The sequence below is a fragment of the Bos javanicus genome, chromosome 15 (genome assembly GCF_032452875.1).
Source record: "Bos javanicus breed banteng chromosome 15, ARS-OSU_banteng_1.0, whole genome shotgun sequence".
Taxonomy (NCBI): domain Eukaryota; kingdom Metazoa; phylum Chordata; class Mammalia; order Artiodactyla; family Bovidae; genus Bos; species Bos javanicus.
The window spans coordinates 74121953-74149594 of record NC_083882.1 but is presented as its reverse complement, the minus strand read 5'-3'; the positions used below and the strand labels follow the sequence as shown (position 1 = coordinate 74149594).

The following is a 27642-nucleotide window of genomic DNA, read 5'->3' as shown; positions in this document are numbered from 1 at the left end:
AAAAAAAAAGTCAGAGTGGAATTTGAAACAAGTATTGTCTGTGGCATACTTCAAAACCAAGTCTACTCCCTTGGCCTTGGTAAAGTACGCCGACTGAGATGTAGTGCATGAAGTCCTCCAAACCGACCTGGAACACACATGAGCGTCTCTCTTGAGGAATCAACTGAGCATTATAACAGTCACATTCTGTTAACCAATTGTTTGCTTGCTGAAAGCAGGACTGATGTCATTTTCTCTAAATAACTGGAGTTTGTTTTTAAGTTTTCTTAAATCTGTGTTTCTTGGCATTTGCCTGACAGAAGACAGGAGATGTTTGCTTATTTTACACAACAGAGTAAAGAGTTCATCGTCTCAACCTTACACATTTGCAGTCTGATCAAGTTATGGTAAGCTTTCAGTATGAATTCACAGAATTCATGGCCCTTTTTTTCCCCACTTATCTTATTGAAAAATTAATATTTCTTTCCTAACACATAGTGTTTATTTTCTATTGCAATTCTGAAAATAGAAATTCTCTATTAAGCACTGACTATGCTTTTAGTGGTCAATGCTATTCAAACAAATGGAATATACCTTGGTGATTTTTATTTCTTTTTATCATTACTGGTTTCATTAAAATTTTTTCAGTAGAAAAAAAAATCTTTCTTATGACTTAATATGGATTGATTGCTAAATCTTACTAGAAATCAATGTATATGTTTGTTATTTTAGGTAATATTATAAGGTGAGACTGACGTTAAGCAGAGGAGGAAGGAGAATAAATTATTTTATCCTTCTTAGACAGAGGTGGGGGTATAATGGGATCTGGACTGGGGTGGGGGAAGAGGGAAAAAAGTGAAGGGGCTATATGTTCAGGTAATAATAATAATATAAAAAATCAACACCAGACCCCTCCCACAAGTTCTAGATGGTTACACCCACACTAGAGAAAGAACTATAAGATTTAGGTTGAAATATGACCTAGTAGTAAGATAAAATTTAGCTCATAAGGACATTTTAATATTTTCCTCAAAACTCTTGGCAAATTAAAATTACAATGCAATATATCTGCTAATAAATGTCAATAATAATTATACAAAGCTCATGATTAAGGAGATAGTTCTGACAGAGTAGGAAGAAAACAAAGTGTATAGCCAATTAATAGTATAATGAACGTGAAAGTGCTGCTATAAACTTTAAAGGAGCATTAGCTCTAATTATTTTTATTATTGAGCTGTAACCAACCTAAGAAATCAAAACTTAAGTTGTCTATGTATGTGTGTGGGGGCCTAAGGATTCAATCAAATCGTTTAATTACAGTATAACTTCAAAGCCACACTGTTAAGATTTTAACCTCAACCTCAGCACTGCTGAGATTTCAGCCTGATCATCCTTTGCAGAGGGAGTCTATCTGAGCATTTGAGCATGTTTACCACCATTCCCTCCCGCCCTGCACAGGGGCCAACAGAGCTTCCTCCTCTCTCCTCAATTAGTGACAACCAGAAGTGTGTCTGGATATTGCCAGACACTGCAAACTGCCCAGGTTAAAAGCCATGTCAAAGCGTAAGGAAAACCTCACAGTTATATTTATGGCTCTCCCACACAAACTGAGGATGAGAGACAGCCAAGATGAACTGGAGATAGATGTCTATCACTAGGCATGTGTGTGGCTCAGATGGTGAAGAATCTGTGTGCAATGCAAGAGACCAGGGTTCGATCCCTGGATCAGGAAGATCCCCTGGAGAGGAGGGAATGGCTACCCACTCCAGTGTTCTTGCCTGGAGAACTCCATGGATAGAGAAGCCTGGCAGGCTAGAGTCCACCCGGTCGCAAACAGTCAGACACTACTGAGCAACTGACACTTTCACTAGGTATGGGTGGCTCCCGAACATCTAAAATGTAGCTAGTCCGAACCGAGATAATGTTATAAATGTAAAACACACCCTATGACCTGAAGACTTGGTATGAGAAAAAGAATATAAAATGTTTCCAAAAGTGTTATGTGGATTACTTGGTAAAGTGATAATACTTTGGATACAGTGGTTATACATTACTAAAATTAGTTTCGTTTGTTCCTTTTCATTTATTAAAAATGCGGCTACAAGACAGGTTAAAATCACATACCTGGCTTGCATTATATTTCCAGTGGACAGTGCTGAACTTGTGCAAAAAACTACCCCTCCTCCACACTAGTTCCAGGCAGCCCGTGATGACACAGAGCTCTGTCCCAGTTTTCCTCTTTACTTTCTCTCCATTCTCCTTGGATTAGCTCCAGTCTCCTTTCTCCAATGAGATGACTACTCAGAGATGACTGACCTCTAAGCTCTATCTCTAGTTCAGAGCTCTACTAACAGCTAGACCCATATGTCCAACTATCAACTTGACAACCCCACCTGGTGGGGAGGGGATGAATTGGGAGATTGGGATTGACATAAGTACACTTCTGTTGTGGTTTTGTTGCTAAATTGTATTTGACTCTTTTGCCACCCAATGGACTGTAGCCCACAAGGCTCCTCTGTCCATGGGATTTCCCAGGCAAGAACAGTAGAGTGGGTTGCCATTTCCTTCTCCAGGGGATCTTCTGGACCCAGGGATCGAAACCTGGGTTGGCATTGGCAGGTAATCTCCTGCATTGGCAGGCGTATTTTTTACCACTGAGCCATCAGGGAAGCCCATATATACAGTACTATATATAAAAGAGATAACTAATGAGAACCTATTGTATACCATGGGGAACTCTACTCAGTGCTCTGTGGTGACCTAAATGGGAAGGAAATCCAAAAAAGAGGAGATACATGTGTACATATGGCTGATTCACTTCGCTGTACAGTAGAAACTAACCCAGTATTGTAAAGCAACTATACTCAAATAAAAATTAATTAAAAAAGAACCCATTTGGGCATCCTAGAAGAACCCCAAACTTAAACGATCCTTGTTCCCAAAAAGCTTCCTTTTCTAGGATTCCCCATTTTATTAGATGGTATTACTGACACAGATGTTCAAGCCAGAAACCTGAAGGTCATCAAGGGTTCTCTTGCATCGCCCACATGTAGAGTCCTGCTTCCTCCACTCCCTTCGTATTTCTGGAATCATCCTTTTTCCTACCCTACCGGCTAGGCCAAGTCACCATTATTTTTTCCCATATCAACTCTGCCATTCCTTTTATCCTCTTTATTACACCCCGCCCTCCCTGTCTCAACACTTATCCCATAGATAACTATTTTTGATCAGGGTTGTCTTTCCATTCAGAAGATTACACTACATAAAGCTGGGTGCTTTCTTGTTTATTGTTGTATCTCCAGTTCACTGACTGGTGAATGAATAAAGAAGGGTGGAAACTGCTGACTCGCAGGCTGCAATTTACTAAGGGGCTGGACTACAAAAGCAGTGGTTCCATTAGCATACATGGCCCAGGAAAATATCAATTCTTATGTCTAAATATTAATGCTTACGTACTGACACAAGTCCTAGGATTCTGGAAGTGGGTACCCTGTACCTCATCCTTCATAGATCTACCTATTGTGCCTAAACTCACGCTGTAGACTTTCTATATCTGGGTCGGGAAAGACAGCTGAAGAAAGCCTTCTACAACACTCCAGCCCTAAAGGAAATCAACCCTGAATATTCATTGGAAGGACTGATGCTGAAGCTCCAATACTTTGCCCACCTGATGCGAACAGCTGACTCACTGGAAAAGACCCTGATGATGGGAAAGATTGAAGGAGGGAGGAGAAGGGGCTGATAGAGGATGAGATGGTTGGATGGCATCATCGACTCAATGGACCTGAGTCTGAGCAAACTCCAGGAGACAGTGAAGGACAGAGAAGCTTGGCATGCTGCAGTTCACGGGGTTGCAAAGAGTCAGATATGACTGGGCGACTGAACAACAACAACAACTGCACAGAGTGCGGTCGTGCAGTATCTTTATTTTAAGCCCAGGACGTCTGGCAGCGAGCTTAAAGCAGCAGTGACGGGGCTGGTACATCACTGCTGAGAAGGACGACGGTACTTTTAGTACACTGCTGCAAAGTACCAAAGTACAACAGTGCTCAGTAGAGCTTTTCAGGTACTGTATGGACTGTATAAGATTAAAAACATGTTCTTTGTTTTTTGTGTGTTATTTGTGTGAAAAATATTATAAACCTATTACATTACAGTATCACATAGCCAGCTGTGTTAGCTGGGACCTAGGCTAACTTTGGGGGACTTACTAACTGGACTTAGGAACACGCTCTCAGAATGGAACTCGTTTTTGGGTAGGGGATTTACTGTAGTGGCTAAAACCCAGGTGCAGTTCTCAGCCTCTGTGTGACCTCAGGCAAGTCATTCATCTGAGTCACATCTTCTCAACTGGGGTGATAGCTCCCCTCAGTGGGCAAAAATTGTTTTGGGGGCGTGGTGTGAGCTCTTAACCTTTCTGTATAGGTACAGCACGTAAACAAGATCCACAGTGTACCTGTGGAACTAAAATTTCATGGGAGGGAAGACTAGTGGAAAACAATGTCTAAAAAGACTCCTTGTTGGGGAGAGGGTAATACTGAACAAAGGCTAAGAAATACCCCTCTAAGCCTGTATTTCCTCAACTATAAAAATGGGTCAGCATCACCTGCTAAAACGATTATAACAACATAGCTATATTAAATACATACCGAGAGAATGAAAGAGTGGAAATAAAGCAGGCCAAGAAAACAACCTAAATTGTAGTCATCATTAAAATATAACACAAAACATAAAGATTCACGCATATATAAATTAATATCATCTAATGATCATTTGTATTAACAAGACAATTTTCTTTTCACTAGTTAGGCCACCAGTTGAACACCTAACATTCAAAATGAAAACAGTACTAATCAATAGATATAAGAAGAATCTATAAATGTGACAAAGATACAAACCTAAAACACCAATCTCGAGACCTGCCAAGCTTGTTTTAATTTTGTCATAAATATCTTCTAACGTAAAGTCAACAGCAATGGTCTTTGTTTCCACTTTGAATTTTTCTCCTAGGGAAAAAAACACAAATGGAGAGAGGAAAATTAATATATGGCAAATAAGATTCAAGCATTTGATGACATTACTCTTTCAAACACTTTCCCCACCCCAACTTGAGATGAAATTTAGATCAGGATAATTTTAAGCAATCGTGAGACCATCTAAGAGATGCTATAGAGTCAGCACAATAGTTCTGAAATAAAAATTCCAGTGTTATCAGAGTTGCCTGAATGTTCCTTAATCAGTTCTCCTATAAATCAAAATGATGGCTTTTTAGACCCTTAGATACAAACTATAAAACATGGTTCATATCATCATGCTATATACTCTTTAAGTATCTCTGGCTTTATGATTTTAATTGCAAATTGGTAACTTCATTCTTTCTTCAGTCTCTATGTCACAAAATATTGTAAAGTGTGATCTATTAAAACAAAAAACCCATATTATTAATCTGGAAATAAAAAGAATATGATATTAGAATTTGGAAACTTGGTTAATGATAAATAGTGGCTACATTTAAAAAGCCCACATAAAATGCACAGTAATGGAGCCAGAGAGTGACACAAGAAAGACCTGTGTTCCACTTTGCACAGGACTATTCAGGTCTAAACAGAGCTAAGGGAAATAACAAACTGAGAAGTGAGACACACTGGAGAAAGCATCCTCATGAGAAGGAATGTGTCATGTTGATTTCTGCCTTCACCAGTGAGCTGCTCTGAGAGCATGGCATCAACGGTGAGGTTACCGAGACACGGCTACCAATTTCTCTTCCACACTTATTTGCTTTGACTTTGAGCAAGTCTATGGGCCTCTGCATCCTCTTTTGAAAATGAAGGCACTAATACTCATTAGTGCTGTCAACACAAAGGTACAAAAATATGACCTTATTACTATCAATACGACTATGTACTGGCATACAGGAGGCAGTCCATAAAGTCTCTAAGAATGTTTATTCTTTGGAACTGGATGAGAATTCAAAAGAATTAACTTAAAAACCCTACTTCCAAAAATAAAATGTTCTTCCTTTGAAGTCAATGCCGGCTCATCACAGAATATACAGCATTAATCCACAGAGATTTCTGTTCTTGACCTAAAAGGATTTATGTCTGAAACTAAAACAGCTGGTTCACGACAGATTTATTATTAGTTAGACTCAATGAAAAGTTATCGACCCTAGATAGGAATCTATGAATAAACTAGAGAGGATAATAATTGACCTGGAAAACACCTTATCTAGTGTTAAAGGTATACCTACGATTCGAATATAAATGAGTTATGATATGTGTTCATGTAATGGACAGCCAGATACAGGGTTTTTCCCCATAGCTGGTCCAACATGTCTTATCACAGATGGTTCACAGAATTTACCACAAGTAAGTAAAGAACTCTTGCCTTTATTAGAGCCACCGATTCACAAGAAAAAAGACTAAAATCAAAAGGCTGAAAGAAACGTTTTATGGAAAGTAAAACTTTATTCCAGAGGTAAAATAAGATAAAATTTATCTATTTATTTAAGAAAAGCAAAGTCTGTTTCCACATCAGCACTATACGCTGACATTTAGGAAAATTTCTCTCTACTAATAAAAGCCACCTAACAGCCACTGAATCAAATTTACTTTTAGATCTCAGAAGATTTGGTGAGTGTACTTACATGGCACAGCCTTATATGCATATGGCATAAGTAAGTTTTCTTATGTCGTCATGGCTTTTGATGCAAGTTTTTCCAGATACATAAAAATTTGAACTTATACCTGAATTCCTCTGAATCCTGCTCTAGTCCAGTTAACAATGTTTTCTTTCTCTTAACTTTTCTTCACTGCCCCTATTGTGGGCTTTTCTTCTTTTTAAAACATAGGTCAGATCCTGTCACTTCCCTCCTTGCAAACCTCCAAAGGGTGCCATCTCACATCCAGGAAGAAACAAAGTCTTCAGCAACAGCCTGACACCAAACTCATCTTTACCCACCTACTCTCTGGTCACTCCTCAGCCTTGTTCACAGGGGTCCTGGCAGTTCTGTAGACACAGAATCTTCTCCAAATACACTCAAGGCTTTTGCACTTTCTATGCCCTGTCTGGAATGCTGTTCCAGATCCCGCGTCTCTGTTGGGTCAGAGAAGTCTTCCTTGACCAGCCTTTGAAAAATGCAGCTACTCCTCTCCTGCACTCCGTCTCCCCCTTCTCTGCTTTTTTTCATCCCATTCTGCTTACCCCTCTCTAATCTATGTACCTTGTTAATGTACATGTTTATTGTCCTCCACTCCCTCCAGAATTAAGCTTGTGAGGACAAGGACTTGGGTCTGTTTTGTTCAGTTGCTCAACAATGTCACAAGGCTCCAGGGTCCTTCCACCCTTTCTCTTATTCCTCTAGACTGGCTCTTCTCTTGGTTTCAAGAAGGCCACTGCCATTCCAAACAGCCACGCAGGCAACGTTCAGAATCAACAACGGGACATCCTGTTTAGGTCCCTTTTATAGTGAGGAAAACTCCCCCAGAAGAATCCAGGAGCCTTCCCTCACATTTCCTTTCCCGAGGTTATCGGCTATGCATGCTCTTGACCAGGTCTGTGGACCAGCTTTGAGGGCTCCATGAACTACCCCTCAAACCACCACCACCAAGCTGTGTGAGTCAAAAATAGAAGCATGTACATAAAAACAGGACAGGAGATGCCGCTCTCTGGGCCAAGGCCCTTAGAAGAGAATAATGACAGATGTTCTAAAAGGCTGGGGTGGGAGACAGCTGGCTTCCTTAGGAACTGTGGAAATAAATCTAGGCATCTCCCCGCTTTCCATAGCCTATCAGCTCTCATCTGGCCCTGCCAATAGAAGCCAACGCAGATGAACAGGAAACCTCCGTTTTAAACACGAGCACAAGGCTGCAACAAGCACCTGGACCGTGAGTGGGGACCATCATCTTCAGGTTTGAACGAACCTTTGGGCCACCCCAATATAATCTTCATTTCCACGTTCACGTCTCCTGCCCGAGGCTCTTCATACAACTACCAGTCTACAGCTCAGCAACAGCCCACCACTGGAGAAGAGTAAGAACTTCACCGAAGCTTTGGAGACATACTTCTGAGTACCCTGATCCTTGTCCACCACAACGGTCCACGACATGACTGCCTCTATTGTCTTTCTTCCAAGGTAGAAGCTCTGATACGTTAAAATCAATACCCTAAGGGCTGTGGGATAAAGATATATAACAATTCCTCCAATTATGTCTCAGCATTTTTTTTAAATCACATAAAATACTTTTTTTTTTTTCCTTTTGAAAAGCAACTTTTTTCCTTGAGGCACCTCTCTTTGTTGGCTTGAGAAATGAAATTAAACTCGTCTCTTGGTATCCATGTATTTCTTGGTATCCATTTGTTTCTAGGACGCCCTGTGAATATAAAAATCCACGGAGGCTCAAGTTCTGTATTCGGCCCAGCATATCCACTAATTCTGCCAACCCAGGATTGTAAACATAACACGTGATCCTGGGGTTGGTTGAACCCACCACGTGGAACTCATGGACACAGAAGGTAGTGAGTACTGCCAGTAAGATCTGGGCCAGAGTTGACCAATTTCCCATGCAGGATACATGAACTAAAAATCAAGTTTGAAAGCAAAAGGGATATTTTTGTAACCCTCCATAACATTTCTTTCTTCTTTCAAATAAAAAGATAGTTAGAATTAATTAGAAGTCAAACATCACACAGTACCTTTCTTCTAAAAATGCTGACTGTGCTGCTTTTGTTTTTAAGTGACCTCTTTTTATTTCAACCTGTTACTTTGTTCTTACAAGATTCCATTCTGGTTTTGTGAAATCTCACCACAGGAAAAAGTATTCTTTTCAAGATCTAGGTCTCTCACTTAGGTATTTAGAAAAAGGAAGCTTAACAGTTGCTTTTATTTCTTTAAGGTCAAAACAAAACCAATCCAGGAACTTTTGAAAAAATTACCATAAAATTTAAAATATTAGCTATTGAAATAACTACTTTTGGCAATTAATAATCTGAAGATCAATATAGTTCAACATTTTGCCAAAAGTAGAACCATTTTTCTATTCAACACAAAACAACACTTTTCACTTAAAGTACAGTTTTTACATATTTTAAAGCACAGTTTTTACATATTAAACCAAAGTAAAAGCAAAAGTGCTGATTTACAGTCTCCTCCTGTATTATTGGAACTAAGAATACAGACCTGACGCCACTCATCTAGACTCTAGGATGTCCTAAGGAACTCAGAGGTACCATGTAAAATGCTTAGGGCTGCAGTTAACAGTCTACAAACTGAACAGGAGTAATACCTGATAACAGCTACTACAGTAATAATTCTTAAGTTATCATTTACTAAGAATCAACTAGACGCCAAAAAGTTTACTAAATGACATATGCCACTTAATCTGCAGAAGAATTTACTGGCATCTTGCTGAAACTCACAAGTGACTATCATCGTAAATTTCAGTTTTCATCATTTGAAAGGCTATCATTTATTTATTTATTTTTTAATTTTGAAATAATCTCAAAGTTTCAAATACCGTACAAGGAATTTTTCTCCTGAACCATGCTTCATTCAGTTGCTTCAGATTCCATCATCCATAAGGACTTCAGTGTAGCCGTTCTCAAATAGTGACCCATGACCCTGATGGCTCTTTAGAGTCAAAATTACTAAGACATTATTTGCCTTTTTTAGTTGGTGATAACTGCACCAATAGCACAAAAGTAATGGTGGGTAAAACTGCTAGAGTCTTCCCAAGAAACCTAACTATGTTAAAAGTCACTGTGTTCTTCACATACCAGCAGTAAAAAAGAAAAAAGTCAGTTTTGTTAAAGAATGGCTCCTGTAAGAAGCAGTAAAATACTTTTTACTAAATCTCTACCCTTGTGGATACATCTTTGTAATGTTCCGTGTGACAAAACGGGAAGTCCACATAAGGCACTTTTTCTGTGTACCCAGGACAGTGGCCGTCCTGAGAAAAAGCAAGCACCGTTGAGCTGTGGGCTGAATTAGCTGCCCTTTTTCAGGCAGCGTCATTTCACTTTAAAGAACAACTGACAGAAAAACTATGCTTATTCAGGTTTGTCAGACATATCCTAAGAATGGGTGAAGCTAGCCTGGCACTTCAAGAAAAGCAACACGATTTACTGTCCATGGTAAAATCGAAGATTTTAAATGAAAATTAGAATCCTGTAAAACTTGTATCCACCATCCTGAGACTGAAAGAAAATATTTTTTTGATGAGATTAGGACTGATATTAGTAATTGTAATTTGGCGGGGGGTGGGGCACAGGGAGGGGAACAGTGTCAACATTTATAAGATTTGCAAAACTCAGGAACCAATATTTTCCAAAGACCAATCATAAAGTTAAAAAATCATGATGGACAAAAGACCTATTCAATGTGGGAGATAGACATATGGATTTTAAGGTAATGGAGTATGAAAAGTTCATTGATATATTTTCAGATTCCATATCACAACTAACCTTGAAGAAATTTTCACTTAAGGAATGTTGATGTAGTAACCAAAAAAAAAATCCAAAATTATCTGAAGAGGCTACCCAAATCACTTTCTCTTCTCCTACTACATATTCATGTAAACCAGATTTTCTTCTTATCTGCTGTGCTGTGCTTAGTTGCTCAGTCATGTCTGACTCTTTGTGACCCCATGGACCACCAGGCTCCGCTGTCCACGGGGATTCTCCAGACAAGAATACTGGAGTGGGTTGCCATGCCCTCCTCCAGGGGATCTTTCCAACACAGGGATTGAACCCAGGTCTCCCACAGTGCAGGCAGATTCTTTACCATCTGAGCCCCCTGGGAAGCCCAAGAATACTGGAGTGGGTAGCCTATCCCTTCTCCAGGGGATCTTCCTGACCCAGGAATCAAACAGGTGGATTCTTTACCAGCTGAGCTACCATGGAAACCCTTTTTTTTTTGAACTTCAACCAAAAGAACATATCTTCACATAGTGAATGCAGAAACAGATCTGCAAACACAACTGTCTTCTATGTCAGATATCAAAGAGAGTTTTAAAAATGTAAAATAACGCCACTCTTCTCACTGAATCTTGTTGTTTCAGAAGACAGCTATTGTCCTTACTAAAAATACATTACACTAACATAGAATGGGTTTACTGCTATTACTTTTACATGAATTAAAAATTTATTTTAAAAAATTAGCCAGCTTGACTTTCTAATACAATAAACATTGACAGCTGTATCCTACATAAATGAAAGCTCTATGGGACTCTCCACACTTTTTAAGTGTATAAAGAGGTCCTGAGACTAAAAAGTTTAAGAATGTTCCTTTCATATTTAATTCCTACAGTCTCCTAAATATTATATAAGCATCAAAATTAAGAAATTAACCTCGATACAGTATTGCCTTGTAATTCTTGGAATCTATTCAAATTTCATCAATTGTCTCAGTGATGTCCTTACAGCAAAAGGATCCAAACCAGAATCACCCATTGCATTTAGCGGCCGTGTCTGTTTAGCCTTTCAACCTGGGAATAGTTTTCTGGTCTTTTCTTGACCTTTATGACTTTGACACTTTGAAGATCACAGGCCAATTACTTTGTAGAGCATCCCTCAATTTAGGTTTGTATGTTTCCTCATTATTAGATTCGGGTTATACATCCTTGGCAGGAATATCATAGACATGAAACTGTATTTCTCATTGTACCCTATCAACTGTCCTATTACCCATGAAGATACGTTTGATCTCTTTTTAAAATGGTAACTGCTTGGCTCTTCCACTGTAAAGTTAGTATTTTCCCCTTTGTAATTACAAATATTTTGGGTTTTTGTGGGGAGAGATTTTGAGACTACATAAAATTCCCTTTCTCATTAAAATTTCAATTTATGCCTTTATTATTATGAGTCTGGGTTCATAACTTCCTATTTTATTCAATAATTACCATGTCTATCATTTTAATTTTAATGTTCAATTTATCCAGATTTGACTAATGAGAGGGAGTCTCTTCAAACTAGTTTCTGTGTCTTTTTGAAGCATCCTCATTATTCTTTGAATACTTTCCTGCGTTCTGGCACAATAAAATATTCCAGGCTCACCTTCTATTTTCCCTGCCCCAGCCCTGGAACTAGCAATGTCTCCAAGGAGCACTGCACCCTTTATTAGAAAACAGTATCTGGAAACCAAGATATGAGTGGTGAGTTTACTCATTATGACTGGAGTGTAGCTGCTCCGAGCAAAGAACATAAGCTTTGGCAACCCACTTTACAGTGTCACAGGCATGATATGAATACATACTGGGCAGTGGCCCCCAGGGGACTTAGTTGCCACTGAGAGACACTTGCTGAGATGAGAGACACTACTCTACTTTGATAGAGTAGCCAAAGGTGCTGCAGGCAGGCCTTGGGTTCTTCTCCAAAGCCTGGAACACTGTAAACGGATCCAAGTATCTTAGATACAGGTTTCCCAGGTGGTTCAGTGGAAAATAATTCACCTGCCAATGCAGGAGATGCAGCTTCAATTCCTGGGTCGGGAAGATCCCCTGTAGAAGGAAATGGCAACCCACTCCAGTGTCCTTGTCCAGGAAATCCCATGGACAGAGGAGCCTGGCTGGCTATATGGTTCATGGGATCCCAAAAGAGTCAGACACAACTTAACAACTCAACAACATCTTAGATACACAAATGTCTTTGATACATAATGTGAAATAAAGGCCGATGAAACACTGTAGTTTAAGTCTTAGTTTAAGAAGGGGTAGCTTTATTTGGGGCCTTTGCTTGGTAGATTAAAGTATGAAGTAATATTTGAGCTGTGAAGGGCAAAACAGACTCTTGGTTACCTATGGAGTTTCATGCTAAAAACATATAAGCAACTCCACATACTTTGCTCAAAGTATTTCCAGAAAGTACACTAAACAGACATTGAAAAATAGATCCCATTTGCCCACAGAAACAATTTTATAATTGGAATTTCTGGTACCAAAATCAATCATAGCTAAGCCCAATAATGTAACATAAATATACAAACATATAATACCATTAGCCTCTATAATAATTTAAAACAGTAAAATTATGCCCCTAAATATTGATTGCCTTAAGGACCCAATTTACTTTAAACTATGTATTTAACATGTAAAAAATGTAACTATCATATCATAAATTTGGTCTTAAAACATGTCGGTCCCACTTAATATACAATAAAACTGGCTCCCTAGACTTTAGAATGATTTGTGTAGAATGGACCTTTAAAAAAAAGTTCAAGGAGGTATGAGTTAAACCTTTTAATTAACAAGTTTCTCTGCAGCAGACAGAGACAATATCATTTATATTACCCTTATGGTTGCTTCAAAGCAATATAGTAGAAGTTCAATACATATTATTACAATGTATATATCATAAAGGCAAAGACGAAGTGTTTTCTCAGTACTTAAAAACAGACCATGGAGAAGGCAATGGCAACCCACTCCAGTACTCTTGCCTGGAAAATCCCATGGGAGGAGCCTGGTAGGCTGTAGTCCATGGGGTCGCTAAGAGTTGGACACGACTGAGCGGCTTCACTTTCACTTTTCACTTTCATGCACTGGAGAAGGAAATGGCAACCCACTCCAGTGTTCTTGCCTGGAGAATCCCAGGGATGGGGGAGCCTGGTGGGCTGCCGTCTATGGAGTCGCACAGAGTCGGACACGACTGAAGTGACTTAGCAGCAGCAGCAGCAAAAACAGACCAACTAAGATGGATATTAGACTGTAATATCAAAACACATGGGTTGAGTCAAAAAAATTATTAGAAGAGTCCCTGAACTCCATAAATTTGTAGGCAAAATACTCTGTATATATACATATTTTTTATAGAAATAAGATTTTTATTTGGAATCACAAAGCAGTCATTACCCTCAAAAGAATAAATGTTCTTGGTTTAACAGCTCCCCAGAAATAACCGCTGTGAATGGTCTGTTATCCTATAGATCTTTTTTTGATGCATATGGACATATATACACACAGAGTTGGTTCTTGAGTTTTGTTATTTTTTTATTTGTACATATGTGGCATTGGCAGGCTGGGTTTTCTGGTTTTTGTTTTTTGTTTTAAACAACAGTAAGACCAGGCCTTATGTAAATATGTTACTCTCTAAATGCTTTTTAAATAAAGATGGCCTTTCAGGTCAGTACCTACTGAGAGATGTTTTTAATTACATAGAATTTCTGGGCCGTAATTTAAGGAGCCATTCAAAACACAGTATGAGCGGGCACAGATCTAAAGAATTCATTGTCTTAGAGAGAGGGAGTGTAACCTGGCAAGTTATAAGAAACAGAATGTGAGAAGCCAACGAATGTGGAGGAATTTTATAGGTCACCAAGGCTTTGTTTAAAAAAAAGAGAGAGAGACAAAATAAGGACCTAGGAAACTACAGAATGTTCATGTTTGTTAGCACCAAAGCCAAAAGCAGTTTGACCACAAGAAGTGACGGTTGCAACTAAGGCTGCTCCCTCACATACGCCCGTCCCCGCTTCCAAGACCCTTCCCCAGGCCAAAGCCATGATAATAAAGGAGGAAAAAACATACATGCACTACTGAAGTATGCAGAATAAATCAAAATCCAAGGCAAGGTTATCTGTAGTCTAGTTAAGGCCACCTTGGGAACGGTCTGGGTGAGATTCGGGAAAGACTGTAACACAGGCAACAGACAAAGGCATGAAGTCATTAAAGAAAAACCTGAGTAAGACATCAAAGAGCCCTACTGAGTCAAAGCATTCAAGACTATTTATGAACGCTGGTCACCTCTTCTACTTCTGGAACTGCAGTCAAGACAGGCAATGAATCACATGACTGCTGCTCTGGCCGTCCGTATCAAGGTCTGGAAGCAGTCACTGACCAAGAGGAGGTGGCTTATGTTCCCACTGCCCTGCGTTTAAGCTGGTCTGTTAACACAGAACCATCTAGGGCCTACCATCTCCGCTGAGAGGCGGGGCCCTGTCTCTAATCAAACAGAAGAGTGGATTAGGGAGTCACTGACAGACATGTGGACCATTTCTCATATCTCACTACTACAACGTGTGCTGAATATCCTGCACCTAAATCTTCGTGCAGTTAGCTACCTGAGTTTTTCTGTAAGATAAATTCCTAGATGTAGAATGGTCAGGGTATTTGTGTTTTTAAATTGGGTACAGGAGAAAAAGGAATCAACTTCGGCTCTTTTTTCTTTTTCCATGATTTTATTTGTTGACGGCTGTGCAGGGTCTTCACTGCTGTGTGGGCTTTTCTCTAGTTGTGCCAAGCAGGAGCTACTCTCTGGTTGCAGTGTGGGCTTCTCACTGGAGGCATCTCATTGCAGAGGGTGCTCGGGCTTCCGCAGTTGTGGTACATGGGCTCAGCAGCTGTGGCACAGTAGCTTTAGCTGCTCCAAGCCATGTGGGATCTTCCCGGACCAGGGATGGAACTTGCATCTCCTGCACTGGCAGGCGAATTCTTTACCACTGAGCCACCAGGGAAGCCCTCGGGCATACTTTAGATTCTAGTTTTCCACCTGGGTATCTGGTGAGAGAGGCCAGGATCAAGAGGCCTGGCAGCTGGGAGTCCTCTGCCATAGTTCTGGCTCTACCATCAAAAGCTCTGGGGCCTCTGGCGAGCACCTCAAATTTTCTGGGGCTGTTTCTTCCCCTCAAAATGACTGGCTGCTCTCTCAGTCATGTCTGACTCTTTGCAACCCCATGGACTGTAGCCCACCAGGCTTCTCTGTCCATGGGATTTTCCAGGCAAGAGTACTGGAGTGGGTTGCCATTTCCTTCTCCACAACTTTGGCTTTTTTAGTCTGAATTAATTAGTTCATGAATTTCAGAAAGCCAGAAGCATTTCTGTCATTTTAAAAGAAAAAAATAACTCCTCTGGTCAAGACTGGCTCCCAGGTCTACAAGAATTATAAAGAAAGCCAAGTTGCAAGCAGTATACCATATAAAGAAATAAAGCATTGGGCAGAAGAGAGGGGAATGCTCGAGAGACTTGCATGTAGGAAAATGAGAGTCACTAACGAAGATCATGGCATCTGGTCCCATCACTTCATGGGAAATAGATGGGGAAACAGTGGAAACAGTGTCAGACTTTATTTGTGGGGGCTCCAAAATCACTGCAGATGGTGACTGCAGCCATGAAATTAAAAGACGCTTACTCCTTGGAAGGAAAGTTATGACCAAAATAGACAGCATATTCAAAAGCAGAGACATTACTTTGCCAACAAAGGTCCGTCTAGTCAAGGCTATGGTTTTTCCTGTGGTCATGTAAGGATGTGAGAGTTGGACTGTGAAGAAGGCTGAGCACCAAAGAATTGATGCTTTTGAACTGTGGTGTTGGAGAAGACTCTTGAGAGTCCCTTGGACTGCAAGGAGATCCAACCAGTCCATTCTGAAGGAGATCAGCCCTGGGATTTCTTTGGAAGGAATGATGCTAAAGCTGAAACTCCAGTACTTTGGCCACCTCATGTAAAGAGCTGACTCATTGGAAAAGACTCTGATGCTGGGAGGGATTGGGGGCAGGAGGAGAAGGGGACGACAGAGGATGAGATGGGTGGATGGCATCACTGACTCGATGGACGTGAGTCTGAGTGAACTCCAGGAGTTGGTGATGGACAGGGAGGCCTGGCGTGCTGCGATTCATGGGGTCGCAAAGAGTCAGACATGACTGAGCGACTGAATTGAACTGAACTGAAGATGAGTTTTGGAAAGGTTCATCCAGCACAGGCTGAGGGAGCTTGGCCAGAGGCAGCAAACGCGAGGTATCCTGGCAAGGCTGCTCCCTTCATGGAAATGGAAATGCCAGACTTTTCACTTGATGCCCCTAAACACACAGACTCTCTGGGCAATAGACGGCACACTCACCAAGGGAACTTCTGGCTTTATTTTGCCTTCCTCTCTACATCTGCCAACAGGAAGCAGTGACACTGATAAGTATGCTACCTTCACCATAGTTATACTTCCTATAACAAATAATCAAATAAAACTGGACATTCAGTTTTGTTTGCTGTCATTCAGTCTCTCTGTTGTGTTCAACTCCTTGCAACCACAGCATGCCAGGCTTCCCTGTCCTTCCATCTCCCAGAGTTGGCTCAAATTCATGTCCGTTGAGTCAGTGACGCCATCTAACTATCTCATCCTCTGTCGTTTTTGTTTACCAGCCTCTTAAACTTGATTTCATGCAAGTTTACCCTTGAAAGGTGTATTTACTCTGAATATTCAGACAAAATCAGGTTTCGGCTTCTAAATCTTGGGTCAATTCTCCAAGAGTTTCTTTTGGAACTGCGTTTAAGCTTTCTGTCTTAGACACACGTGCACACGGATTCTCTCCGCCCCCTACCCTGGCCAGCACCCTTTGGCAGCAATCATGAACGCACTGCTGGGAGCCACTCCAGGTACCTTGCCCCTTGGCCACTGAGGTCTGGCTACAACCGATTCCATATTCAGTAGCAGAGCTGAATACGTTCCTCTGACAATTTGGAACTCTCGTGTTCTATTTCTCTCATCTCACAGCGCTCCTCTAACAAAACCACAGCGGCGACCTCTGAGTGCTTGCCACGTGCCAGGCACTGCGCCAAGGGTTTTCCATGAATCATCTGATTGAATTCGCACCACAATCCTAGAACACCGTGCTAGGACTGCCTCCATTTTAAACTGAAGTGAAATAGCTCGTCCAAGACCAGAGAGTTCTGTCAGAGACCGGGTGGGACGCAGCGCTGGAGAAGGCGTCTTACTCCCAGTCCCACTCTCTCTTGATGGCATCAGACGCTGCTTCCGGATTAACTGAGGCTGCTAAGCCTTCCATTTAGATCCACATTTTTTGTGAGGAACAAAATAACAACATTTTTTTTTCAGTTTTAGGATGACTTTTGCCATGCTGAGATTTATTGCTACACTTAACCCATAAGTGTACTTTTGAAACTCTCAGTGTATGAATATCTGGAAATATGGCCCGCCACACCTTGAGTTTAGCTAGTCTCCTGTTGATGATGTCATTCAAAACTGGGTAGGTTAAATCATCTAAAAAGCATACCCTCCAGAATTAGGAGATCGGGACTGAGGTATCTGCACTGCGTGAAGCAGATAGCTAATGGGAACCTACCGGATAGTGCAGGGAGCTCAGCTTGGTGCTCTGTGGTTGACCTAGATGGATGGGATGGGGGTGCTGGGGTGGGAGGGAGGTGCAAGGAGGGGATATATGTATACTTATAGCTGATTCGGAGAAGGCAATGGCACCCCACTCCAGTGCTCTTGCCTGGAAAACACCATGGACGTGTGTGCTGCAGTCCATGGTGTTGCTAAGAGTCGGACACGACTGAGTGACTTTACTTTCACTTTTCACTTTCATGCATTGGAGAAGGAAATGGCAACCCACTCCAGTGTTCCTGCCTGGAGAATCCCAGGGAAGGGGGAGCCTAGTGAGCTGCCGTCTATGGGGTTGCACAGAGTTGGACATGACTGAAGCGACTTAGCAGCAGCAGCAGCATAGCTGATTCACTTGGTTGCACAGCAGAAACTAATCCAACATTGTAAACCAACTATAAACTCCAATTAAAAAATAAAGCATATCCTCAAAAAAATATCGGAGAAGGCAACGGCACCCCACTCCAGTACTCTTGCCTAGAAAATCCCAAGGACAGAGGAGCCTGGTAGGCTAGGGTCCATGGGGTCACTAAGAGTCAGACATGACTGAGCGACTTCACTTTCACTTTTCACTTTCATGCACTGGAGAAGGAAATGGCAACCCACTCCAGTGTTCTTGCCTGGAGAATCCCAGGGACAGGGCAGCCTGGTGGGCTGCTGTCCATGGGGTCGCACAGAGTCTGACATGACTACAGCGACTTAGCAGCAGCAAAAAAATATATAAATAAATAAAGCATATCCTCCAAAGTCTCTTTATAAGGCAGTTAATACTACAGACATTCATTCACTCATTCAACAGATATTTCTTGAGTGCCTTTTATATGTGGGAATATTAGCCATGACCCAACTAATCTGCTTGCCTCAAAGCTTGGAGCTTTGAGTTTATTGCGGGGTAGGGGGAACTAGGAAAGAAACAAGCAAAAATATAATTCATCATATTTGATAATAAATGCCATGGGGGAAAAAAATAAAAGCAAGGTGAGAGGGACAGGGAATGACTGAACAACAATTCTTTTAAAATGAGACTATTTTTTGAAGCTAAGAAATTCTATTCCTAATGTGTTAAACTGATAGAACACTGTTTAAATTCCATGCCAATCCTAGTCTATGATAAAATCGTAGTATCACAGGTAATTAATGGACTGAATTAGACAACTGACTGAATGTTGAATGCTCAAGAAGTAAACTTTATTTACTTGTATTTACTATACTTTTCAATTATTTCTAAGCAAAAAATGAGTACTTGAAATTTTTCCAACTGACGAATGTCATACAATTTAATGTAAAATATAAAAACATAATGTGTCTATCATTAATAAAGTCCATGTCTCTCTATATGTATTTCAACCAAATTTTTAGGAAGTCTCACTGGCCATTTTGAGGAAATCAATTCATGTATCCTAAAGGTAATAAACTCAGGCAGACCCCTGGCAGTCACAGAACTGGGACCTCAGCCAATATCCTTCTGTGGCAACATTTCCTTTTTGCTTTATAAGCTTCAGTAATGACCACAGGGTCACTGCCATGAAGAGTTACCTTGAAGAGCAAGAGATCTTTTATCTCCCTTTTATCCTCTCCTGTTCCTCATTATCAAATGCCACCAACAAATAAGACTTAGTGACTGAAAGTCGCTCAGTCATGTCTGACTCTTTGGGACCCCATGGATTGTAGCCTGCCAGGCTCCTCTGTCCATGGAATTCTCCAGGCAAGAATACTGGAGTGGGTTGCCATTTCCTCCTCCAGGGGATCTTCCCAACCCAGGGATTCAACCTGTGTCTCCTGCATTGGCAGGCAGATTCTTTACTGCTGAGCCACCAGGGAAGACAACAGTAATTATACTTCTCACTTAGCTCCCAAGAAAGCAATTAACATATTATACTGGGAAAGACAAATACTGAAATTTAAGCTTTCCCCTTACATTCAGAAACTTCTCAAGTATATTATCTTGTTTGATCCTTACAATAATCCTCTAAGTTACAGAAAGCAGATATTATCAACATCACAGATGTGAATACATCTGTCCGACACAAAGCGCAACAGACAACCAGGTGTCTCAGGCGGCAAAGGTCCTCAGGGGAGACCAGAGATGGAGCCAGGTCGCCCAACAGTCAATCCATGGCCACAGAACCATGTTCTGTTAACAGTACTCGGTATTTAATAGAGCATTCTGGATTAAAAACAATGTCAATTGATTGCACACTCCAAAATGGAACATTTTTTAAAAAGGTATGGATTCCAGCTCGTTTAAGAACCTTGATAATCCTTAATAATTAAGACCCATTAATCATTGATACCTACAATAAGAACTAGTGAGTTTTTATCACCCACACAGTAGATTATACTCCATGCCATGTACTTTGCACTACTTTGGGCAAGTTCCACATGTTTAAAAGTACATGAGGGTGAAGTAAAAAATGATCAGTTCCATGTCACGATTTTAAAATACGAGATAAACTGTAAGCCCTGAAGGTCAGAAAGTTCAGGATGAACGTCATTAACTCAATTACAAGTTGTAAAATATTCCATCATCTTTTAAAACTTTGAATCAATGAAAATAAACTTTCTACAACACCTCAAAGGGATTTCAGCAAATACTTTATCTGCATACCCTGAAATGCACATTTTTTATAATTTCATACCAAAGAGATTAGGGTTAGCACTAGTTCATAATACAGAAAAAAATACTGCTTTTTAATAAAAACTGATTTGCATATATTATGTAAAGAATATTTCCAAGCATAAATAAATTTTATATGTATATATTTATACAGCTTCTTAATTTAGCGGGGGAAGATAAACAGAGAACTTAGAGTAATAAATTGCAGAGTTGCCCACAAAAGTCGATTGATGAAAACATCATAATAGAATATACACCTGTGGCCATGAAGGGCAGAGTGGAGGCTTTAAAAAATACATTCTTAGGATCATTCGTGACATGGGGTGGTGTACTCTGTACCTGCGCTGCCAGGATCCACCCCCCAGATCTGCAGTGTGACCTCAGCAATGTGAAACAGAGAACAGATACAAGTTCCCTATTGGTGCACATTAAATGACAACAGGCATTCATCAGCCTCCAGATTCTGTAGGTCAAGAATCTAGGCATGGTATAGCTGAGTCCTCCACTCAGAGTCTCAGAAGTCTGTGATCTCACCTGAGGTTCAGGCTTTGCTTTCAAGCTCACTGGCTGTTGGACAGAACACTGCTGGTCCTAGAGGCCACTTGCCATTCCCTGTCACATGGTCCTCCCCATAACAAGGCAGTTTGCTTCTTTGAGGCCAAAAGAATAATTCTGCTGCTTCAAATCTCTTCACCTCAGGGAAGGCTTGAGCCAGCTTGGAAAGAGCTCACCTAATGAGGTCAGGCCCATCAAAGATAATCTCCTTTTCAGTTCAGTTCAGTCGCTCAGTTGTGTCCAACTCCTTGCAACCTCATGAATCAGCACGCCAGACCTCCCTGTGCATCACCAACTCCCGGAGTTCACTCAGACTCACGTCCATCGAGTCAGTGATGCCATCTCATCCTCTGTCATCCCCTTCTCCTCCTGCCCCCAATCCCTCCCAGCATCAGAGTCTTTTCCAATGAGTCAACTCTTCACATGAGGTGGCCAAAGAACTGGAGTTTCAGCTTTAGCATCATTCCTTCCAAAGAAATCCCAGGGCTGATCTCCTTCAGAATGGACTGGTTGGATCTCCTTGCAGTCCAAGGGACTCTCAAGAGTCTTCTCCAACACCACAGTTCAAAAGCATCAATTCTTCGGCGCTCAGCCTTCTTCACAGTCCAACTCTCACATCCATACGTGACCACTGGAAAAACCATAGCCTTGACTAGACAGACCTTTGTTGGCAAGGTAATGTCTCTGCTTTTGAATATGCTGTCTATTTTGGTCATAACTTTCCTTCCAAGGAGTAAGAGTCTTTTAATTTCATGGCTGCAGTCATCATCTGCAGTGATTTTGGAGCCCCCAAAAATGAAGTCTGACACTGTTTCCACTGTTTCCCCATCTATTTCCCATGAAGTGATGGGACCGGATGCCATGATCTTTGTTTTCTGAATGTTGAGCTTTAAGCCAACTTTTTCACTCCACTTTCACTTTCATCAAGAGGCTTTCTAGTTCCTTTCACTTTCTGCCATAAGGGTAGTGTCATCTGCATATCTGAGGTTATTGGTATTTCTCCCAGCAATCTTGATTCCAGCTTGGGTTTCTTCCAGTCCAGCGTTTCTCATGATGTACTCTGCATTGAAGTTAAATAAGCAGGGTAACAATATACAGCCTTGACGTACTCCTTTTCCTATTTGGAACCAGTCTGTCTGCATATAAGTTAAATAAGCAGGGTGACAATATACAGCCTTTATATACTCCTTTTCCTATTTGGAACCAGTCTGTTGTTCATGTCCAGTTCTAACTGTTGCTTCCTGACCTGCATACAGATTTCTCAATCTCCCTTTAGAAGAACTCAAAGTCAACTGATGAGAGACCTTATTTGCATCTGCTAATTCCCTTCACCTTTGCCATAAAATATAACCTAGTTACAAGATGTCCTGCCTACACTCAAGGGGAGGGGATTCTATGGTGTCTGTGCACTACGGTACATGAATCTTTAGGAGCATCTTAAATTCTGCTTACCTCAGACAGGCACCCCTCTGTATCTGACTTATATCACCTTTCAAATGGGGATAACAAAAGTACCAACTTCAGTGTTCCTTGATTCAATGAGTTGATTTCTATAAAGCTCTGAGAACAGTCCCCAGCACATTTAATGATCAGAGAAATAATTGCTGTTGTTCAGTTGCTAAGTTGTGTCCCACTTTTGCAACCCCATGGACAAGCAGCATTCCAGGCTTCTCTGTCCTTCACTGTCTCCCAGACTTTGCTCAAATTCATGTCCACTGAGTCGGTGATGCCATCCAACCATCTCATTCTCTGTTATCCCCTTCTCCTTTTGCCTTTAGTCTTTTTCAGCACCAGAGTCTTTTCCAATGAGCTGGCTCTTGGCATCAGGTAGCCAAAGTATAGGAGCTTCAGCTTCAAGCATCAGTCCTTCCAACAAATATCCAGGGTTGATTTCCTTTAGGATTAACTGGTTTGATCTCCTTGCAGTTCAAGGGGCTCTCAAAAGTCTTCTCCAGCACTACAATTCAAAAGGATCAATTCTTCAGTGCTCAGCTGAATTTGTATGGTCCAGTTCTCACATCCATACAAGACTACTGGAAAAACCATAACTTTGATTATACAGACCTTTGTCAGCAAACTGATATCTTTGCTTTTTAATATGCTGTCTAGGTTTCTCACAGCTTTCCTTACAAGAAGCAAGCATCTAATTTCCTGGCTGCAGTCAGCAATCACAGTGATTTTGGAACCCAAGAAAAGAAAATCTATTAGTGCTTCCACTGTTTCCCCAACTATTTGCCATGAAGTGATGGGACCAGATGCCATGATCTTAGTTTTTTTTAATGTTGAGTTTAAGCCAACCTTTTCACTCTCCTCTTTCACCCTCAAGAGGCTCTCTAGTTCCTCTTTGCTTTCACCATTAGAGTAGTATCATCTGCATATCTGAGATTGTTATTTCTCCCAGCAGTTTTGATTCCAGCTTGTGACTCATCCACCCCAGCATTTCACATGATGTACTCTGCATATAAGTTAAATAAAAAGAGTGACAATATACAGCTTTGTCATAATCCTTTCTCAATTTTTAACCAGTCAGTTGTTCCATGTAAGGATCTAACTGTTGCTTCCTGACCCCCATACAGGTTTCTCAGGAGACAGGTAAGGTGGTCTGGTATTCCCATATCTTTAAGAATTTTCCAATTTGTTGTGATCCACAAAGTCAAAGGCTTTCTCATAGTCAATGAAGCAGAAGTAGATGTTTTTCTCAAGTTCCCTTGCTTTCTCTGTGATCCAACTATGTTGGCAATTTGATCTCTTGTTCCTCTGCCTTTTCTAAATCCAGCTTGTAAGTCTGAAAGTTCTTGGTTCATGTACCATTGAAGTTTAGCTTGCAGAATTTTGAGCACAACCTTCCTAGCATGTGCTGCTAAGCTGCTAAGTCACCTCAGTCGTGTCTGACTCTGTGTGACCCCATAGACGGCAGCCCACCAGGCTCCCCCGTCCCTGGGATTCTCCAGGCAAGAACACTGGAGTGGGTTGCCATTTCCTTCTCCTGTGCATGAAAGTGAAAAGTGAAAGTGAAGTCACTCAGTTGTGTCTGACTCTTAGCGGCCCCATGTACTTCAGCCCACCTGGCTCCTCTGTCCATGGGATTCTCCAGGCAAGAGTACTGGAGTGGGGTGCCATTGCCTAGCATGTGAAATGAGCACAACTATATGACAGTTTGAACATTCTTTGGCATGGCCCTTATTTGGGATTGGAATGTAAACTGATCTTTTCCAGTCCTGTGCCCACTGCTGAGTTTTCCAAATTTGCTGACATACTGAGTGCAAAACTTTAGCAGCATCACCTTTTAAGATTTTAAATAATTCAGCTAAAATTCCATCACCTCCACTAGCTTTGTTTGTAGTAATGCTTCCTAAGGCCCACTCGACTTCAAAATCCTGGATGTCTGGCTCCAGGGAGTGACCACACCGTTGTGGTTATCCAGGTCATTAAGACCTTTTTTGTATAGTTCTTCTGCATATTCTTACCACCTTTTCTTAATCTCTTCTGCTTCTGTTAGGTCCTTACCATTTCTGTCCTTTATCATGCCCATCCTTGCATGAAATGTTCCCTTGCTATCCCCAATCTTCTTGAAGAGATCCCTAGTCTTTCCCATTCTATGGTTTTCCTCTATTTCTTTACACTGTTCATTGAAGAAGGCCTTTTTAATCTCTCCTTGCTGTTCTCTTGAACTGTGCATTCTGTTGGGTATATCTTTCCCTCTCTCCCTTGCTTTTCGCTTCTCTTCTTCCTCAGCTATTTATAAAGTCTCCTCAGACAACCACATTGTCTTCTTGCATTTTTACTTGGGATGGTTTTGGTCACTGCCTCCTGTAACAATGTTATGAACCTCTGTCCATAGTTCTTCAGGCATTCTGTCTACTAGATCTAATCCCTTGAATCTATTCGTCACACTCGCTGTGTAATCATAGGGGATTTGATTAGGCCATACCTGAATGGCCAATAACACTTTGATAAAAGGAAATAAAATACTTGCCCATAGATTGTTGGGGCCTCCTCACTTTTATCTGGCCCCAGTTAGAGTTAAGTTGATGTAAAACTGCTAAGTTTTACTTAAGATATCTTGGTTTCTTTTTATAATCCTTTTAAAATAACTAGAAATAGTGGGACCCTCAGGCTTGAACTGCCACATAGTAACTCTCGGCAAGAGCTAACGTCTTTACACAGGGCCAGAACTCTCTGGCTCTCCAGACCTGACCACTCCTTCTTGCCTCATTCTAGCCCAGCTGACTCATTTTCATTACCTTCCTGGTCTCTAGAAGCATATGCATTTCTAACCTGAGACCTAAACTCATCCCTTTCAGCTTATGTCCAGTGAACAATATAGACACAGAAAAGATAGGCATGTAGTAAAATATTTTTTTTGAAAACAAAGATAAACTTAAAAAACTTAACTGGTGGAAAGCAAAAATTTTACTTTCCATGCCATTTTTTTTTTAAGCCAAAAGAGTATAAGCCAAGGAATCCAAACAGAGCCATCTAAGACACATTTTGTAGCAGTATACAACAAAAACAAACTTGAGATTTAAATATATTCCTTCCAAGAGTATGAAAAATCTATCCTGCACTACAGATTTTGGGTTATAATGCTGGGTTAACACCCAGATTCATCAGCTGTAAGGAATGCTAATGCTCTGGTGCAGGATTTTGACAGCATGGGACGCTCTGTGTACACAGGAAATCTGTGCACCTTCCCCTCAATTTTGCTGTGAACCTAAAATCACCTCTAAAGAATAAAGCTTATTTTTTAAAACTACAAAATATTTTTAAATCTAGTAAGATAAAATCTTCTCCATAAAATAGTCTTTAATTTTTTTAAACATCTTCAAAAAGGCTTGAAAGTATTTTCTTTCCCTCCAAACAAGCATCTGACAACGTAAAACCCATTCACAAAAAGATTTAGAAACAGCCCATGTTCCCACGATTCACTGTTCTCCTCAAGAAAAAATAGCCACTCCTATGGATTTATTCTCCATTCATACTGGATCACACTTGGAGAAGGAAATGAATGTGACCCAGAAGGAAACCCTGGATCACACTCCAGTATTGTTGCCTGGAGACTCCCATGGACAAAGGGACTGGTTGGACACGACTGAAGTGACTTAGCACTGGATCACAAGCTAGTACATTGGCTATTTTACTTGCTTTTAAAAATATATCAATATTTCTAAAAGTCTGTGCAGTAGGACTTGATTTTCTTCATCTACCAAAAGCAGCTGCATTGTGTAAAAGTCCCAGAGGCAATGCTGTTGTGTAAAATGATGATTTAAGTAACATTAAGCCCTTTTGCAAAAATCATCTTGCAGTTACGCCAAGAGAAAATTCAATTAATAATATTTTAACTGTGTGAAAGGGTGATGAAAAGGAGGGAAAGCCAAAATGTACTTTAATAAATGATTTGCTTACGAAGGGCCATGTGAACTTATATGAGTACACATATCTGTTCTGTAACATTTTTAAGAATGAACTTTTAAGAGAAAACAGGGGTGGGGTGCGATGGGGGAGTTTACACTATCGATTTCCCATTTAACACAGTAATCTACCATATTCAGTCTCCACTACCATTAACATGATCTTTAAAGTGTACTTTAAGTCTCCTCACTACAACTTCTGGCAACGTGGAGCCATGCCAAGCAAAAGAAAACTGCCAGGTGAAACAACCTATAAAATCTTTGTTAAGTCTGAAAAATGTTAAAGCAGTTCAGTAAAAAGATTAGATGTTCAGCAATATATATATATAATACATATAAATTATATATATAAATTCATAAAAGTACTAAAAGTTAAGACATAAAAATAAAGAGGTAGCTTGCAGCCTCATTAAATGTTATTTTTTTTACTTTGTTGTGTTTTGTTTTGAAAATGGCACAGAAGGAATTAAGGTCTTAGGTGCCAATTCTGAATCTGCTAATGTATAACATTTGCAACATGATCTTAAAAAAATGTACTTGATATCTCTTTATCAAAGACCCTGTAAGAAAGAGCCCTGCTATGTGTATGCCAAAGAAGCTATCAAGAATATGAGTCCATTCATAACAGAGATGCGACAGAAATGCACACACACGCACACGTGCTCCAAAAAGACACATACAGGATTGTTCCCGGTAACATCACCGACAGGAACAACCCAGATGTCCATCACCATTGGAACAGACAACTAAACTGCGGTATATTCACAAAGGAATGAAAATAAATGAACTATACTAAGGATTCACTCAGTTGTGTCCGACTCTTTGACCCCATGGACTGTAGCCCACCAGGCTCCTCCGTCCATGGGATTCTCCAGGCAAGAGTACTGGAGTGGGTTGCCATTTCCTTCTCCAAATGAACTATAGCTCCATTTAAAAATATAGACAAAACTCACAAGCATAATGCTGAGTTGAAGAAGCCGAAA

The 27642-nt window shown here is 40.6% G+C and overlaps 1 protein-coding gene across 1 annotated transcript in view; it reads right to left on the bottom strand.

The window, feature by feature from the left end:
- The window catches only part of HSD17B12 (hydroxysteroid 17-beta dehydrogenase 12), a 177263-nt gene that overhangs the window by 59923 nt on the left and 89698 nt on the right, over positions 1 to 27642 (bottom strand). Inside the window, exon 4 of the mRNA XM_061381190.1 lies at positions 4878 to 4985. Coding sequence (XP_061237174.1) covers positions 4878 to 4985 — 108 coding nt within the window. The remainder of the gene's footprint in view (positions 1 to 4877; positions 4986 to 27642) is intronic.